The sequence below is a fragment of the Fukomys damarensis genome, unplaced genomic scaffold (genome assembly GCF_012274545.1).
Source record: "Fukomys damarensis isolate Sample0158 unplaced genomic scaffold, DMR_v1.0_HiC HiC_scaffold_23, whole genome shotgun sequence".
Classification (NCBI taxonomy): Eukaryota; Metazoa; Chordata; class Mammalia; order Rodentia; family Bathyergidae; genus Fukomys; species Fukomys damarensis.
In genome coordinates, this window is record NW_022900935.1 from 14,079,061 (window position 1) to 14,098,032 (window position 18,972).

At 47.0% G+C, this 18,972-nt stretch overlaps 2 protein-coding genes across 2 annotated transcripts in view; one reads left to right on the forward strand and one right to left on the reverse strand.

Moving 5' to 3' along the window:
- Positions 1-18,972, forward strand: part of Csmd2 (CUB and Sushi multiple domains 2) — a 553,879-nt gene that overhangs the window by 235,128 nt on the left and 299,779 nt on the right.
- Positions 3,380-4,120, reverse strand: Hmgb4 (high mobility group box 4). Its single transcript, XM_010645218.3, has one exon. The coding sequence runs from the start codon at positions 3,982-3,984 to the stop codon at positions 3,415-3,417; it is 570 nt and encodes a 189-aa protein (XP_010643520.1). The 5' UTR covers positions 3,985-4,120; the 3' UTR covers positions 3,380-3,414.

An 18,972-nucleotide genomic window follows, 5' to 3' on the forward strand; every position in this document is an offset into this window, starting at 1 on the left:
TCAATAAAATATACTCATTTCCCTCTCCAGTGCAGAATCAACTGGCAGACGATGGAGGAAGCCAGATGAGGATCAGAGTGTCACCTTGATTACTGAAGAACCAATTGGAAGGCAGACCTGATGCACACTTCAGGGACAGAAGGATAGAGAAAGAAAGGAAGGGAGGAGGGAGACAGCTGGGAGGGCCAGCTCTTCTCAAGTTCACCCACAGTTAAGACTACTTCCTACTTCCTCCAAAGAGCAAGAGAGAAGCAACAGGAAGGAAAAGGATCCTTCTGTGGTTCTGAGGCCTGCAGCATCAGAGACACTTGGAAACGATAGAAATGCCTTTTACAGGTCCAACTCCCAGAAATACTGAGTCAAACCGGGGGAGGGTGCACCTTATTAGGCTTCTAAGCCCAGCAGAACCCCTGATCTAGAGGAAGTTGACCCTTGTGGAAACGTGAGGCCCAGAAGGAAGTATGTCCCTGGAACATTCATGATCCCCACCCTAATCCTAGGAAAATAAATCACAGACAGAAAGTTCCCCTGGCCCCCACATTGGGTTTTTAGTTTGCAGCTGCTCCTAGGGACACAAGTGGAAACTCCTCATGATCTCCACCCCGTAGGGAAGGTGTCATGGGTCTGGGGGCTCCCAGCACTGCTTTTTTCTCTTGTATTCATTGCAGGGGTTACCATCCTCTTATTGGTTGCTTGATACTCTCTGAAGACTAGAATGACCAACAAGACCTCAAAGATGTAAGCACGTGGTTTTCTCCCTCTGAAACCCCTCTCTGGCTCCCTGTGCTACTTAGATTTCAAAATGAACCCGTCGCCAAGGCCTGCACCTTTCCAACCGTATCTTACTACTTGTCACATTTCCATCTCTCTGGCCTCTCTCTGGCCTGCTAAGATGCCTCACCCAATCCTGCATAAAAGCCTTTGCACTCACTGCCCTGCTGCTTGAAGGATTCTTCTCTTGGACCTTGATTGTCTCCGGCCCTTTGTCCTTTAAATCTAAACCAAAATGTCATCCCACAGAGAGCCTCTGGCCTCCCATTCCAAGCACCCACCATCCCACCTGTCAGTGTTGACCTTATCACCCTGGATTATTTCCTTCAGAGCACTTGACGCTATCAAAAAATATTCTGGTGTGTTTATTTGTTGATTTATTTATTGTCTGTCTTTTCCCTGGAATGCAAGGGATCAGGGCCCTTGATGTATCCCTAGCACCAGAACAGTCACTGGTATCTTGCAGGCATAAGATTTACATAAATATTTGTTGAATGAGTGAATACATTAACGTTACACAAACAGAGGAGAGAAGGCTCAGGGTGGAGGCATTTGGGCATCAAGACAGTGACAAGTCTAGAAGCTTTGCTTCCCAAAGCAGGGCACCTGAGCCCTACTGAGTGGGCCTGGGAGGCTGCCACCGTGCAAACCCCAACCTGAGGTCCAGGCTCCCCACTCTATCTCCCTCTGCTGTCATGACATTACAGGCATTAGAAGCCAGCAGATTCATACCCTTCTGTAATCTTTTCATTTTCAGCAGGGGCCCTACACACTGTTTTCAAAACTGTGACTTACCACACACATTCACATAATTAACCACAAAGGAAACTAGAAAGGAGCGGATCATGGAACAGCTACCCTCGAGGGTGTCCACCATAGTACATATTGGCAGAGGACTGTGCCAAATACTTTTGGGCATGTGCCATATCATTTAATCACTGAAACACCGTATGTCAGGCATCATCCCCATTTCCCAGGTGAGAACTATGGGGAGGCTGATAATGAGGACGGAAAGGTCCTGCCATAGCTCAGGTTGGAGCCACCGTATCCCAGCATCAAGTGAACTTGGACAAGCTTAGAGGCTGAAGGGACAGCGTCCTTGTGGTGAGGAGCAGAGGCTGGACAGAGGTAGGGGAAGAGGGTAGGAGGAGCAGTGTGGCTCCCTGTGAAAGGTGAGAACAGTGGAAAGGGTGGGTGTAGATGGAATTTTAAGACAGAAAGCTGAGAGCACTTACATCTGATGATCTGTGTTCTCAATGAAGCAGAAAATTAGGGTGTCCCTTGAGAAGGTGGAGGAAGAGCCGAGGGGAAGTAGAGCCAAGTTGGAATAGCAGCTGTGGCCAACGGGGATAGGAATTTTGCCAGAGTAAAGGCAGCTTGCCAGGTAGAGCAAGGCTGCTTCCTCCATGAAGTCTTCGGTGATGGGATTGGTGGGTGGACCCCAGTCCCACCACAGCGTTTTGTGTGTTCACTTTTAGCACCATGCCTGGCAATGCTATGATATATGCCTATCTTCTTATGGGGCAGGAACCTAACAACTAGTCCCTGTCCAGCCTCCACATATCCAACTCTGCATAGCAAGTGGAGATTCTCTATGAATGGCCTGATTGCAGACCCTAAATTTCTCAATCACTCCTATGACCTCAATGCAGTTCTAAAAGATTTTTTAAACTATGTTTTTACTTTTCTTTTGAAAAGTAAAAATCCCAGAAGTGAGTGGAAAGTAGGGTTAGCGATGGAGTTGGGTAATCTGTTGACACATAACTGGGGAGTCAGTTTAGTGGTTTGACTCAATCTTTTTGATGCCAGGAGGTAAAAAGAACCACTGCACAATATCTCATTTCAATGCATCTTGATTGGTATGAAATACTGCCCAGTATTTTATTGCCAGGAAAATCCAGATACATTACGCAACCCCATTCATCTCAAATTAAGTAGCAGAAAACTTACAGAAAATGAAACCTAGGGGCTCATCTTTAGCGAAAAGCCCAGGAGAGTGGATGCCAGGACCGTCTACCATCATGGCCTCACTGTCAGGCTGTGAGAAGGACATGCAGGCTGCATCGTCCCCCAGCACTCCCTAGGGAGCCCTGAAGTCCACTTTGATTGGACCATTGCTGAGCCCATCTCCTTGAAGGGAATCATAAAAGGGAGTTAAGGTGCTGTGGGTGACCAAGAGGAAGAGGAACAAGTGTCAGGTGATCATGAATTTGATGCTGCCGCCTTGCAGATTTGGTATCTAGAATGAAACCCCTGGTCCACGTAGGCCCATGGTCCCCACGGACCTGCCTATGAGATGAGTTTCTGGTGGGTGTGTGGGGTCATGCTTTGCTTCTGGGGCCTCACCCACCTGGACCTGGACCTGGTCCTCCCATCTTCATAACCACTTGGAACCAGAAGGTCCTACACCTCTGTGACTCCTAGCTTCTTCACCCTGCTCCATCCCATGTGCTTGAGCCAGCCCATTTGGACGCCACTACCCCCTCTTCAAGAGCCAGCCTCCCCAAGGTCCCTCCCCAGCCCCAACCTCTGCACCCAGCAGCCTACTTTAGCGCACCCACGAAGGCTTCCCTGATGTCACTCATGAGACCAGAGCCAGGCAACACAGTTCAGCAGCATTTTATTTTTTTTAAAGCGGATCCATCAGTTTTGTCTGCCTCGGGTTTTCCCTCTGCGCTGGCCTCTAGCCAACCTCTGGAGGTTCTTCCTGGCCTGGCATTGTTTATGGTAGGTTTCAAGATCCTCAAAGTACTCAGCTCTCAGAATAGCTGCTCTCTGCTCGTATGGCTGCTTTTCCGCCTCTGTGGTTGCAGACCACATCTTCCCTGTGGCCTTTGCCACCTGTACCACAGACCAGTTGGGGTTCTCCTTCTTCAGCTGGGTGTAGTGGTCTTGGCAGAACAGCAAAAAGGATGATGGAGGCCGTCTGGGTGCCTGGGGGTCCCGCTTTCTTCTTTTCCTCCTCCTGCCCACATAATTCATCATTTCTTCCTTATACCGGGCTTTGTCGAGCTTCGCCAGGGCTTCGTACTTGGCCTTTTCATGCTTTGAGATGGCCCTCCATTTTTCCGAACACTTTCTAGAGAACTCTTTAAAGCCAAGGTAGGTATTTGGCTGCTGCTCCTTACACTTGTTTCGGTAATTCAGTAAAAAGTGGATATAAGAAGAGACGTTCACCTTGGGCCTTGGCTGTACTTCTTTTCCCATGTTCATAAAATCATGTTGTCTTTTTTTCTGGTTTCTGTAATATGGACAGCAGAGACTTTTGTCTCCTCCCACCGGGAGCAATCTAGGAGGCGCTCTGCTGGCAGTGAATGTTTCTCTCTGCAAGAGCTGCAGTCCGAGGTCCGCCTTTTTAGTAGTGGTGGCTTTGTTGGGTCAGAGGAGTGAAATTGTGACATCACCCACAAGCTGGCCAATCCTGGCCAACACGTGTAAGCATTTGCATACAGGTACTCTGATTGGATGGTTACTCTAAGATCTGTATCTTTCAGGAAAGATGATGGTTTATCCAAAGAAAGCTGTGGAACAGCTATTGCCAGTGGGAATGATTCTCCTTGGCTTCCTGGGAGGCAGTGGGTTTTGCTCAGCTTTGGGAGTTTTAAATCCCTCAGGGTAGTAACAAGGGTCTACTTCGCTCACAATGGGGTTGTCGGTTTGCCCCATCCTCCCTTCTGAAGACAGGCTGGAAATAACAGGAGGTGGCTGGCTCAGAGGTGTCAGGATAGAATGTGCAATCTTTCTGTTTTCCTTGAACAGTGGCAGCTCACACCATACAAAGGGTTTAGTAGTAATTCTAAAAATAATCAGCTATGACAGCTGTGTGGGTGCTGTCAGGACAAAGTTGTCTAATTTAAAACCAGAGCACTTGGGCTGTGAGTCTGAACCCTTCATTTCTCTGAAGAAATCTGAGGGGAAGGAGGGAGGAGAAACTGGAGGTTCTTTAATTACATTTGAGTGCATGAAATTGAGAGCATTCTTAGCCCATTGGGAGGCTCCTCCCTTTCTGTGAAAGGTCCCCATTTCTTCGGGTTGGAGCACAAGCCTCTAGGAGCTACACTTAAATGAGTTGGCTTCTGGCTTTTTGTAAAAGTAGTTGCAAATATTCCATGAGTCTTCCATTTGGAGGGAAAAGAAAAACACTGTTGGCCTTTGGCCCCTGAAGCATTCTCATGTAGGATTGAATTTAATACAACTTCCTGGTAGATATAGTGCCAAAAGTATAGGACTAGAAAACTTAAGTTTCAGTAACATGAAAAGTAACAAGTCTAACATCAACCAGTCGCTGGTGCGAGTGTGGGCTTTGAGAGCTGAAGGCCAGAATCAATCAAACCTATGCTCCACCCTGTCTGTACACACAGTTTCCAGCAGCTGAGCATGGGAAAGAGACCTGCCTAACTCCAGGATCACTCTGGGAAGTTCTGCCAAACCCATTCGCAGGGCTCTAAGACTGACTTCAAATTTTGGCTTCTGTAAAAGATGGAAACCAAATACAGTTCTCAGGCCTGAGTTCTAACCTCACAGTCTGCAGCACCTGTGCCTACCTAAACCATGTTCTTCCTCCTTGTGAGCCATTGGATTCTCATAAAGTGAGCATTTCCAGGAAAACCCCTCCAGGGGACATTCCCTGTATGATGTCAGGAGAAGAAGTAGTTTGGGTTAGTGGGTTGGGGGTTCTTGCCAATGGGAATGGATTACTCTGGGGACATTAGTCCGCCTGAGTAGTTTTTTCTTTTCTTTTTTTTTTTTTTTTAACTTTTTCTTCTAAGGAGTCAGACTGGCTCACCTGATTGTCAAACTGTGGAGATGAATGAGACACAAGTACTTCCTGAAATTCAACAATGGGACATGAGGAGGAACTGTAGCTGAAGTCTACGCATTCATCAGATTCTGCTCAGGCAGGCATGCACACACGGGCTAGTGACCGTACACACAGAAGCTTATCTGTGCCTCTGTGCATAACCTTCCATCCATCTTCTTAGGATAAGAACTAGGAAGATGAGTCAGATAACTATCTCGTGGCCGGGAAACAGAGGTGAATGCTGTGCCAACCCATTGGCTCCAGAGAAAACTATCATCTTACAGACTGACGAGGGAAGTCCGTGGCCACGGGAAGTGTGGGAGTGGTGGGGTACCTGGCTCTGTAAGTCAGTGCTGTGTGCTGGGGTTGGTTTGTCTCCCTTTCCACCCTTTTCTACTCAGCTTTCTGTCTTGTGCAGTGACCCCACATGGGGCCACATCAAGGGACCCAGGCACCCAGGGAGACCCCAGGAAATCGGAGGTGGAGGTGTTCATTCTCCTGGCTCTTCCTTGTGGGTCCCCTAGAACTGGCTGTCCTCCGTGATCTAGGGAGGTCTCTGCTCCTCTGAAGATGTCCTCTCCAAATGACTTTCAGTCTCCAATTTCACTCTCTCCCCCTGCCCCCTCCATCCTAGGTTGGTCACAGCTCCGCTTTTACTGGCTCTGAGTACACCGCCACTTCCCTACATTCCATGACTTCCCTGTACCCTACGCTCACCTTTGTAGATTACTTTATTTAACACTCCGCCAATCTTTTTAATTGGAGGCGCCATCTGTTTTCCGCTGTTTCCCATGGCTCTGGCCTTATACCACATAGGCATCCTTTCAAAGCAGAAAGGTATTGAGCCTCTAAGACCCAAGTGACACAGCCACACATTCCAGACCAGTCTGCAGAGGCAGTGCCTGCCAGGGCACGGATGTACCCAGGCACGTGGCTTGGGAAGAGATGTCTGACACCCTGCGTGGAGAGATGACCTCTAGGCAGGGGTACGGATGCAGAGGACCTGATAGCATATATTTTATGTTTTGTCGGGCACAGAGTTTCTGTTGCAAGTACTCAGCTCTGCTGTTGAGGCTCAGATGCAAACACAGACCATGTATAAACAAAGGAGTGTGGCCTTCTGCCAATAAAACTATTTACAAAACAAGCCATAGCCTGGAGGTGATAAATTTGTTGACTCCTGGTCTAGAGACGAGTGCAGTATTTTTAAACATGTTGATTGCAGTCTATAAAAAAAATACATCATAGCTCATTTACATACACATACATAGTTAATATTTATCTAATAATATGTGCCAGCTTGTTCTGAGTACGTTGTGTATATCAATTCATTTAATCCACACAACAACCTTATTTGTGGAGAGGTATTTTTACTCCCAGTGGAAAGATAAAGGTAGCTAAGCTTAGAGAGGTCACAGAAGCAACAAGTTTTCTGAATCTATACTTATTGCCTGAGTGATAAATTCATTTTCTGTCATACTCTACTTTGTTATTCATGGCACACCCCTTAGGCTGATCTCATGACCTACTAATGGGTCACAGTGTGGACTGATCTGAAAACCTCTGTCTACACAAGTCCCCCTTGGAGACCATGAGTACCTGTTTCTTTGGTCGCAGTAACATGAATTTGCCTTCTGGCTTTTTGGAGACACACATTCAAAATTTAGCTTTGTCATTTATTACTGGATGAATTTGGGCTAGTCTAGCTCTTCACAACCATGATCGAAGTTGGGTGATGATCAAGCCATGAGTATTAGTCAGACTGAAATGATAGGAGTGAAAGCTGCTGGCTCGCTCTCTTCCCACCACTTGAGCCGGACTTAGGGACAGGAAATGAACAGTGTGTTCACAGTAGAAGATGCTGGCAGGCTCCAGCTCTGCCCAGCAGTCCCAATGGACAGCAGCAGTAATGGGTCACACTGATATCACACCCCTTTCTATGATGCCATAATAAGAGCGTCTCACCCTCCTAGTAGTGTCCTTACCACTGTCAAATCCTGAGAAGTTGTTAGACAATCCACATTCGGGGCCAAACATCTAATCTCTTTAAGTGTCAAGGTTTTGAGAAAAGAAGGAGAGACCAAGAACCTAACCCAAACTGGAGGAGACTAAGATGTGACAACTAAATTCACATGAGAGATGCTAGATTGGATACTGGAACAAAACAAAAAGTGGAAAACTGGGAAAGTTCGAATAATGCCCCCCCAGGCAATTCATAGTACTGCACTAATGTTGATCTTACTTAGCTTTGATGCATGTTCCTTGGTTATGAAAGACAATAACCTTAACAAAGCTGGGTGTCCACAAAGTTTGTGTACAATATTTCCAACTCAATTCCTACTGCAAACTACACAGTTTTTGTTTTTAAATCTCTCAGATGACAAAGTGCCCCCAGCATCAAGACACCCTGTTCTTTCTGTGTCACTTCTAGGAAGTGTAGGGCCAGATTTTCCCAACTGCAGCAGCCTGTGTATGCTCTCAGCACATCTCTGGCAAAGGGTTACTCCAGTTTACGGTCTGGGAACGAGAAGTACACTAGGGGGTTGCTCACCTTTTGCATAAGTCACCTAACCTTGCCGACCACCCTTAACAGTTCCTAACAAAGAAGAGCTGCTGCTCCAAAAGGCAGGGTGAGGAGGCCATGAGCAGAGGCAGCTCGGATGTGCCATCACAGGACAGCGAACTCCATACACAATCGAGGGCTGTTGTTATTTATGCCAGGCAATGAGGGTGCAGCTCTCCCCAACCCTCTTCCAGATGGCACAGACACTCGAATACCCAGCACACAGCGCTCAACTGGGATCATTTGCACTCTGAAAAATCCCAGTGCTCAGGCCACAATAACTAGCCCAAATACTGGCACAAGTGTGTACTGAATGCCTTGAAGCTTCTTCTGTGGAGTGAGACTCATTGGTTGAATTTAGCTTCTGAGCAAGACGTCTGAGGTAGGCAGAATACTGCTTGTCCAGGAGTGTTCACATCTTAAGCTCCGAAACCTGTGAATGTGTTAACCTCAGCGGTCAAAAAGAACTTAACAGATAAGATCACGGTAAGGATCTTGAGATGAGGAGGTTATCCTGGATTATCTGAGGGGATCCTGATGTTATCACCCTGGTCCTTAAAATAGAAAGTGCAGAAGGGTCAGAGTCACAGAGCATATGATGAAAGCAGCACAGCATCAGAGTCAGAGAGAGATGAAGATGCTCTGCCACTGGCTTTGAGACAGAGAAAGAGACCACAAGCCAAGAAATGAAGGCACCCAATGGAAGCTGGAGAAAGGCAAGCAAAAAGCTGCCAGAGCGGGGACAGCCCTGTCAAGAGCTTGACCTTGATCAGCGAAATCCATGTTGAACTTTTCACTTCAGGAGTTGTAAGACAATAAATATGTGTTAAGCTACCAACTCAGTAGTAATGTGTTAAAGCAGCCATAGGAAATGAACAGAGGATCTTTCTCATCCAGCTGATGGTCTGCTATCTTTCCTGTGGTGGCATTAATCCCAGTTGGTGTTAATGGTGATGAAAAATATACACCATCATTTATTGGATTAGATGAGGTGCACAGAGCATGATCTACTCAATTTTACACACTTCTTCACTCTTGCTGACTCATTAAGTTGCTAATTCACTCATTCGCCTACCAATTAATTCATATTCTTTCAGCTCATTCACTCACACACATCTGAACAAATAGCTGTGGAGTTGCTGGGGTAGTGTGATCATTTCTTTGGTGGCCACGGTTGAGCAGTGTTTGAGGGGTGGCTGTGTCATAGCAACACATCTCAACTCCCCTGGGTCTCTGCCTATAGAAGACCAGACTGGGACAGGGCAAGGCCATAACCTGCCAGACTTGGGCTCTTTGGCATTGACCTTATGCTGGGAACTGATAATCAGATGATAGCATGATATTTCAATTAAAATGATGATAATACTTTATCAGTAGTGGTAAACCTACGGCACACGTGCCACAGCTGGCTGTTATCATTGAAAGCTCTAAAAGGTTCACCATCACTGCTTTAAGTACATCACCTCTGGAAGCCTAGAAATAGATTATTTCTTAAGGCCATGCAGCAGTAAGTGGCAGAGCCAGGTTTCAAGTTCGGGTTTGTTTGACACTCAGTCCACGTGTTTGATCTGTACTTGTAGTCTGGGACCTCCCTTGGCTGGGACTGGGGAGAGGAAGAAATCAGGAAGGATTAAGGCCAAGTACTTCATGAAATGGGTAAGTAAAAGTAAAATAGTCTACATCTCAGCACTTAAAGGGATTCAGACAAGTCTTTTCCTATTCAGGTTGGTCTTCATTCCAGATGTATCTAGTCCGTTTATCTCTTGGTCATAGGAGGCTCTGGGGCCAGCAGATAGATGGACCTGGTTGACCCACAGAGCTTCAGCTGCACATGCAGTTATACACAGATCAAAGATCCATTCTCAAATGCAGAGGCTGTCCAGAGCCCAGACCAAAGGTCTAATGGACAGGTGGACAGAAAATGGGACAGATGATCAGACACAAGAATGAGATCCTCATTCTTAGGCTAAGGGTTGGAAAACCTGGTTACCTTTTGCAAGATATGGAACAGATCTAGAACTGTGCCAACTCTGGGGAGACAATCCTATAGCTTTATGTGGCTACCCCATCAGTTGGAAAGATCAGTTGGCCTGATCATTCAGTCTAAGTCTAATCTCCTGACTTTCTCTCAACCACGTGAATATCTTTTGTCTTGTCTTCCTAGCACTGGTCCCTTATTTTGAGCACATTTCTTCTTTTGCAGAATTGTTCCCAAACCAGTCATGGTGTCCTCACTGGGACCGTGGTCTTGACCCTATGAATAGACACATTCTCTAACTGACATAATTAGACACACACACACACATTTTTAAATTGGAAGCAAGGGCAAAAATTTTCATGTTCTCTCTGTTGACAAAGGTGTGAAGGTGAAAGGTGAATTGGGGAGCTGCTATTGTTGCAGTATATCAAGAGACTGGAGAGACCAGTGGGTGAAACAGGAGGATTTACTCCAGGTTTTAGGTGTACACTGACTCAGCAGACTGATGTCCAAAGGCTGAGCCCAGAACAAAGGAAAGGTTCCAGTTGTATAGCTGTGGCTGAGAGGGTGATCTTTCTGGTGGTGCAAAACAGGGTTGGCGGGGGAAAGTGAGGTTACAGAAATAAGACAAAAGCAGAGAAAAACATTCACACAGTCATAGCCTTGTAACTTAGCCTTGAAGGAAGACAGAGCTTTGTGAATCATGTGGGAACAAGATTGATGTAAACTTCATTAACAGGACATAGTTGCTGATTTTATCTGTGCCAGAAGGAATTACAGCTACAGGGATGTAAGGGGTGGTAATCTGAGATGGGAGAACTGCCTAAGGTTACAAAAAACATGTTTTCCTCTTAGTCCTGCTTTACTATGGGTGGGCACAGTTCCAGTCTGAAACAACCACCATTCACAGTGGAATGTGACCAGCAGAAAGAGGTAGGGACAGAGAGGGACTTGGGTCATTTGAGTGCTTGGTTCTAGACATCCCTCAGGACAACCACAGCCTGATGATCTTATGAGTTGGCTATAGCAGCCAAGAATTTGTTCTGTATTCTAAGCTTATTTGATTTGGATTTCTGCCACTTAAAAGTATAAGACATTATCCCAAATGTAATGGATTTGAGTAGTACAAGAAGACAGGAGCTTTCTCTCTCCCTCTCTCTCTCTCTCTCTCTCTCTGGTCTCTCTTTCTTATCTCCTTCCTCTCCTCAGTCTGTTTTAATGCCACTGTACTGATGACTGGATCCCTGGCTTGCTATTCAGACAGTGTGTGCACAACTCTATCCTACATAGGCCCTTGTAGTACTACTGAGCATGTTTGGGGTACTTGCTGTGTGCCACACACCATGCTAAGAGCATTTATGCACATTACCTCACTTAACCTCTTAATAATTTGTTCTAAAAAGTATGTGCTATTGTTTCATTATTAAACAGATGGAGAAACTGAGGTCAAAAGCAAGACCATTTTACTTACCCAAAGTGAGCCAACTATTAAGTTTGGAGCTGAGAGTTGCCAGGCAGTCTCCTTCTAAGGCCTGGGCATTGCTCCACTGTTAGTCCCTTTACCTGACAGACTCTCTTGCTGCCTAGAGACATGACGTGACCAAGAGAGGGAGCTGCAATGTCTTGAAACCTTAGAGGCAGCTCTCTGAGCATCATGGCACCACCTGTCACCCTCACAGTAGCCTCATGTGGCTGTGGGTACAGAGCATCAAGCCAGCTCTGCAAGGTCACATGATCATGAATGGTGGCGGCAGAATGAGGACCTAGCTTTGTACCTAACTCTAGAACCATAGTGCTGACCATAGTGTGCACAAGGTGTTTAGCCCACCACTCAGCAGCCAGCTGGGAGGTGCAGTCATTCAGGTGGGCTCTGGGGCTGCCTTCTGGAGAAGACCAGAAACTGGCTGGTGCTCAGACTCATGATGGCAGTCGAGTGGCAGGCAAATACCAATGTAGGCGGCTTCTTGATAAGCCATCTGCAAACACTTCCTCTGCGTGAGGAGTGTCATCCCGCTCTAATCCCTGGAGGCCTCTGCAGGGCGAGCGCTGCCACCCGCCCTGGTAGGGCCAGCTCCTTCCCTGAGTCACGCCTGCCAGTGACAGGAGGATGATGAGCAAGCCTGAGGATGCAGGAGCTGCTGGACGTGGTACTCTAGTGTATTGGCTACTCTGGGTGTCAGTGTCCTACCTTCTACCCTAGCCCTCTTCTGTCACCAGAGTGGATGTAAACTTTCTGGATTCTCTTGGAAAACCTACACTGGCTGCTCTGGAGTTTGCTGGGTCCCCGTGTCCTCTGAGATAGGATAGAAGGCATTGATAAGATCACATCCCTCTTCTCACAGCAAAACAAGGAAGAAAAATAGCTCATATTTGTAAGGCACCTACTGTGTGTCAGGTGCAGTCCTTATTATGAACAGGGGCACAGCTATTCAGAGGAATCTGTTGTACAGATGGGGAAATTATGGTTCAGAGAAGTTATGTGACATATCCACATTCTCATGTCTAGTAAAGAATGGACCCGGGATACAAAAGTAGAACTGTCTGGTTCTGAGACACAGCCCTTAACTCTTAACCTTCTCAAACCTGTCACCTTTGTGTAGGAGAATAAGACAGGTAATGAACCAGCCAGGTGGTACCTCCATGTGGGCAGAGATCTGAACCATGCAGGGGAGAAGACCAGTCAGGGTACGAGAATTCTGTGGTCACCAGGCTCTGAATGCCTTCACCCTGCCCTGGCCACCCCTCACTGGGGATGCTTGAACATCTTGGGGCCTGGGGGCTATCATCTTCAACCTCATGTCTAACCTGCAGCCACAGAAACTTGGGTTGGGGACAGGGCACAGCCCACTTGGGGCCCACAGCTGGTCAGAGGGAGACTGCTCTGAGAGTCTGTCCCGAGCAGGCTAGAGCAAAGCCTGGAGGTAGAGGATTTACAGGTGCAGAACCTCACAGACATGTGATTGGCTGAGATGGGGAAGACAGCAGAGGGAATGATAGAGGTGATGCTGGAGGACCCTTCCCCAAATCCCCCTGTTAAATCAGGTGCACGGCCTCCTCTTCAGACTAAGCATTCATCCCCTCAGCTCTATCAAGTGACCTCAAACCAGGACCTCAGGGACCTACTTTCCTAGTAGAGTCCTCTGATTGGCCCAGCTTGGGTCACATGGTTATCTTGATCCAATCAGCTATGGTCGGAGAGTCACATGATGAATTTCACTGCCCCTTTCAGACAGCATTGGATTGAGGGAGGGAGACTAGTCTTCAGAGGCATCTAATGCTAAGAAAAAGGTAGAACTGCCTAATTTGGAGATAGAAAATCAGAGTTGGGCAGCCCTGAAAGGTGGCTGGGGTTCACCACAAGCCACCTGGTCCAGAGTTTAATGTCTTGCACCATCCTTAGACCCAACCTTGTTTTGTCACTTCAGCATCACATGTGCATCTAATCTACACAGTCAGGAAGCCTCTTCTATCAGCCCTGCCAGCTGGGCATAGAATAAAGTGGACAAGCAGCTCTCAGGACCTCCTCAGTGTGTCACCCCAGCATTTAAGACCTGGGATGTCTGTGACAAAGCTGTCCTCCCTCAAATAGTTACAGCCAAGATTCCTGTCCAGCAGCACTTCTGGGCCCAGACACATGTCCTCCAGAAAGCCATGCTTCTGGAGGAAAAACATTTACCCAATGTGGTTTGTGTGGGCTCCCTGGAGCTCCCAATTAGCTGAGCAGGAAAGAGTTCTGATAATTTGTTGCGTTTATTGTATTGCTTCTGGGAAAAAGGAACATTTGCCCACATTGATTACCAGAGCCCACTGTTGTCACACTTGGGGGAGGTCTGCATCTGAGGAGTCCCCAGGAAGAGGCCAGCAGCTGCTGCATGGATAGGAAGCATGGTGCCAGGCTCAGGGTCTGGTGCAGTGGGTAAGCATATCTTCCAGTCAGGTGTGGGCAACCGACATGAACCCAACATGGTATCTCTGCCCTGCCCCGGTTTACTTGCTCATTGCCTCTTCCTCCACTTTGCCCCACACAACCCTCTGCTTTCATCAGTGGGGTTTCATTCACCCACACACCCAGTCGAGCTTTTCTTCTTCCACTGAGCAGTGTCTTTTGAGCCCTTTCTTTATGTCAGACACTCTACAAGATGCCAAGGAAGGAATGATGAACAAGAAAGACAGCTGCAGAGTAAAAGACAGATAATAATAAGAAGGGAGCTAGATCTCTCACAAATGGGAAGGGGATCAAGTGATAGGGGCGGAAAGAGGAATTAGGATGTGTTGTGTACATGTACCAGCACCACACAAGGGATATAAGCATTATGTACTGCAAACATGTACTAATAATGGTAAGTAAAATTTTAAAAAGACATCTGTCATGTGCAGGGGCTTTCAGCTCAGGAATAGGCCCTGAATAATGCCTGGTGAGACCAGCACAGAGGAAGAGAAAGTACAGGGAGCCCAGAGGCGCACAGGGAAAGCAAACTGGACTTGCAGGGAAGTGCAGGCTTCTTACAGGCAGTGACTGTTTCACAAGGAGGAAGGTGGTAGCTAGGGAAATGGTTCTAGTAGATGCGGGTAGATGGGGAATTTGGCAAGGGGGTGAATTACTGGTTACTGGAAACATTCCAAACACAGTGATTGTTGGGGTTCAAACATTAGCTGGACATTAGGCCTGGAAGACACTGAAGTCATTCTCAGATCTAAGATTTGAAGGTTATCTGGTTCTCGCTCTCCTGGTGGCAGACAAGATATAATTAGAAAAGATGCCCATCACTGGAAGCAAGAAATGCTGTTCATTCATTTGTTATTCACGCAGTCAGTCACTCAAGAAGCATGTGTAATAAAGGTTCCCTTAACGCTTCTCCACCAGAGTTGCTCCCCGAATGAGCCAGTGCCCCCGTGACCTCAGAGCACCCATGGCCTGCAGCCCCCACTCCCCACTGCTGTGAACTTCTGCTCCCTCCAGCTGAGTCTTACACTTTCTGAGAATCAATTGGGTACGTTGCCAACTCTCTCTGTGCCAGTCATACTTGTTATTGTAATTATGTGATTTAAATTAAGCATCACATAAACTGATGAAATATGAGTGTGAAAGGAAATACAGTTGCAGCTATGGAAACTCAATTGAATGCTTTGGAACAACTCCATGAAGGAGAATCTCTAAAAAGAATTGCTTCCTAAATATTAGGTGTCACGAAAGAGACACCTTCTCCCCACAGGACAAGTTCCACGGGGACAATGAGGACAAGGCACATATCCCTAGTGTCCGGCACACAGTAGGGGCTCAATAAATATTTGTTGCCCTGGTGACCGCTAGCAAAATTGGAAACGGTGAATGGAATTCTGCTTCTAATTTATATAGGACAGACAGTGTGGAGAGCAAGCCCATGGTCGAAGTGAAGGCCATGGTCCCACATTAAACCATCTGGCAATTAAATGAGGGTGAAATATTTTACATTATAATTAAACGTTTAAGCTTGTATGTGTCCTTTTACGATTCCCTACTGAGAAGTTAAATTGTAATTTACCAACTACATCATCTGTGAGGCTTCCATGATGGGAGGTCAGCAACTATATTCTGTAAAGGGCCTGAAAATGTTTTTGGCTTTGTGAGCTATCATCTCTGGCACAACTATTCAACTCTGTCGTGCAACATGGGAGCAGCCACAGACGCCATGTAGTGCCTGCACGGTTGTAGCTGTGACCCAGTGAAACCTAGCCTGTGGTAACAAGCAGCAAGCAGTGGTTTGCCAACCTTGGTTCTGCGTCCTGATGCATCCTGCGTGCCAGACATGGTGAATTGTTGCTGGAGACACTGAGACAAAATAGCCGCTACCCTCCCTTGCAGAGAGCTTGCCTTTTTGATGTGGAGATATTTATGTGAGAAGATGATTTCAGTGTGGTGTGTCCAGGATAATGACAAGTGTGTGTGTCAGTGCTGCCAAGGGACAGGGAGATGGAGAGGTGGAAGACAAAGGACAATTGGCTAGATTTATAGGATGGGTGATATTTTGCCGGGGGGGCAACAGGAAAGGCCATTCCAGGTCAGGGAGCAGAACGTGCAAAGGCATGGAAGCATGATTACTTGCTGTGTCCTGGGATGTATGATCCTTGTGGCCAGAGCTCAGAGTATCACTGGGAATGGAAGGCTGTTTGAAAGCTTGGACTTTATTCTGCAGCCTATGGGTTTGCCCTTCACAGACGGATTTCCAGTAAGACAGAGACTTGATCCAGACTCCCCAGAGCATGAAAGATGGTTAGGAGGCAGAGGGCAGGTCAGAAGGCTGTCTCTGCAGGCCAGATAAGGTGTGAGGAGATCATAAGTTGGATGCAACTGGGCATGGCGGGTATGCAGAGGGAAAGTCAAGGCTGATGCCTGGGTGAGCTATGGGAGCAGGATAACTGGCTGGGGAAAGCTATGACTTATTCAGGGCATAGTGAGCAATCAGGCAGTAGAGAGTAGCTCAGGCCTTCAGAGATGTGGGCAGCAAAGTGTGGGCAGGTGCTGCTGGGAGAGAGCCCTGGGAGACCAAGGAGTCTCTAGGAGATAGACCTGGAGCTAGGAGACTCTAGCAGTCTGTCTTAGTTACTTTCCTTGTTGCTGAGACAACATACCTGACACCCAAAGTTAAAGGAGAAAATGGTTATTTAGCTCACATTTTGTAGAGGTTTCAGTCCATTCTTGGCTGGCTCCAAGGCAGGGTGCCATGGCAGAAGGACATCACAGAGGAAAACAGTTCATGGTGCACAGAAGGTAGCAAAGTAAAAAGGGATGAGCACTGCTCTTTCTACCCCGTATATCTTATTCAGGCTACTCAGGATGAGTAGCACTCACACCCTTAACCCTAGTACTCTTGAGCCTAGCTTCACACCGTGAATCAATCCCAGTGCTGCACAGTCTAGCTGCAGCCATCTCTGTAAAAGCCCTGCCTATGACCAGATAAAGCTGTGGGGACATCTCGACACAAGCCATAACACAGTCCATTTCTCAAAGGTTCATTCCAAGTATTCACCCAGTTTTTGGAAAATGTATAATATCATGAGATTGTCTTGCAGAATATCATGGGATTATCTATGAGTCGTAGGAATTTGATGGCAATATGACTATGAAAAGCATCTGTGATGAGACTAAGTGGCAAGGCTGAGTCAATAAAGGCTAGCTTTATGGATAAGGGGGAGATTAGGTAGGGGATAGGGTAGAAATCAGCCTCCAGTAAGCACGTTGGTGCCCTTTGCTCACCACTCACCATGACAATTCCAGGATTTTCCTGCTGATTTCATGGTGTCCTTTCCATCCCCTGTAGCAGGTAGGAATGGGAGAGGGGTTGAGAGTGCAGACAGAGAGAGTGGTGAGCACCTCCCATATTTCCCATTTTCCTGGGCCAGGGTTGAGGATGGAGGAAAGGTTTATGCTTGGTCCTAGGATGAAGAAAACCTTCAATCCTCCCTCAGAGCTGGGCAATGCTCAGAACTTAAATAGGAAACATTGTCGACAGGAGGTGCTGTGGGAGCTCAGAAACCAGATTCTCACTACCAAGGAGTAGAAGCAGCATAGGGACTGGGACATCCTGCTGACTCGCACAGATCACAGGCTTTGCAGGGGCTCCCCATATCTTGGAAGCATGGGGGAAGTGGACCCACTGCAAGCCCAGTAAGTGCCCTTACACACCATGAGCTTGTGAGCGGATCAGTGAAGGTTCCCCCTGGCTGGTGGCTGTCAGTGTTCAGGGATGCTGGGATTGCAACCGAGATCTCCTTCATCTCAGCTTACAAATAGGCAGCAGTCACTTGAGAGCCCCTGTTGTCATCTAGTAGGGCTAGGGTATCTAAGCACGCCAATATCCTGACTGAACCAGAAGCATCTAAGAAGAAATGCCTTCCACAAAACTGCTCTGAGCTTTCCTGTTACCAAGAGAAAGGCTTAGCGCTTTCTGCCCAAGAACTCAAAGCCACTTTTCCCATAATCAAGTATGTGCATTAAAGGCAGCGATTTTTTTTAATTCTCTCCAAGCCAGATTCCATTAATGAAGCCCCATTTAACAGAAGTCAATTTACCAAAAAGAAAAAAAAATTGAGTGTAATTGCTTAAATACATTTTATGTTGTACTGCAATAGCAATTTACTGGGCCAACTTGGAATTCCCCAGACCCCCTACAGTGAAGTTAATGTGGACAGAAAGGTTTGAAGGGGATACTCTCTCTGTGTTTCTCTCCTTTAATTATGATTCTAAGAGGAGCAAAATTAAACAGGGTCTTGGGGGGAGGAAAGGAGAGGAGGGAGCAGAGACAGAATGGAATTCAGCCTTGGCTGTTCTACTGCCTTCCTGTGTGTGTGTGTGTGTGTGTGTGTGTGTGTGTGTGTGTGTGTGTGTGTGTGTGACAGTATAATGCAATGGCTGAGCATGTAGGCTCTGAGTGAGATGGCCTGAGTTTGAATCCCACCTTTACCACTTGATAGGTGTGTAACTCTGAGAAAGTTTCCTTACCTTTCTGTGCTTCCAGGTGATGCAATGGGAAAAGCAACATAGGGTAGCAAGTACAAAGGGAGAGAAACACAGAAGAGCAATGTGTCCCAGTACACATGGCTATTGTGTTTGACTAGAACATGCGCACGCACAGGATGGAAAGGCAGCCAAGAGTCAGACTGGGAAGACTCCCCTGAGGTGACATTTGATTGAAGGGTTAGAGGAAGGGAAGGGACAAGCCGGCTGGAGGTCCGAGAGAGCAGCCAGCATAGCAGGCAGAGGGAATGTCAAGTGCAAAGACCTTGGGACAGTAGTGGTCAGCAGAGTCCACTCAGTTAGACTATAAAGAATAAGAAGAGGAGGAGGTGAGAGAGGTGAAGGAAACTGGCTTTTTTTTTTTT

Coding starts and splice junctions, on each gene's coding strand:
- Hmgb4 (XM_010645218.3), bottom strand. CDS start 3,984: ATGAACATGGGAAAAGAAGTACAGCCAAGGCCCAAGGTGAACGTCTCT.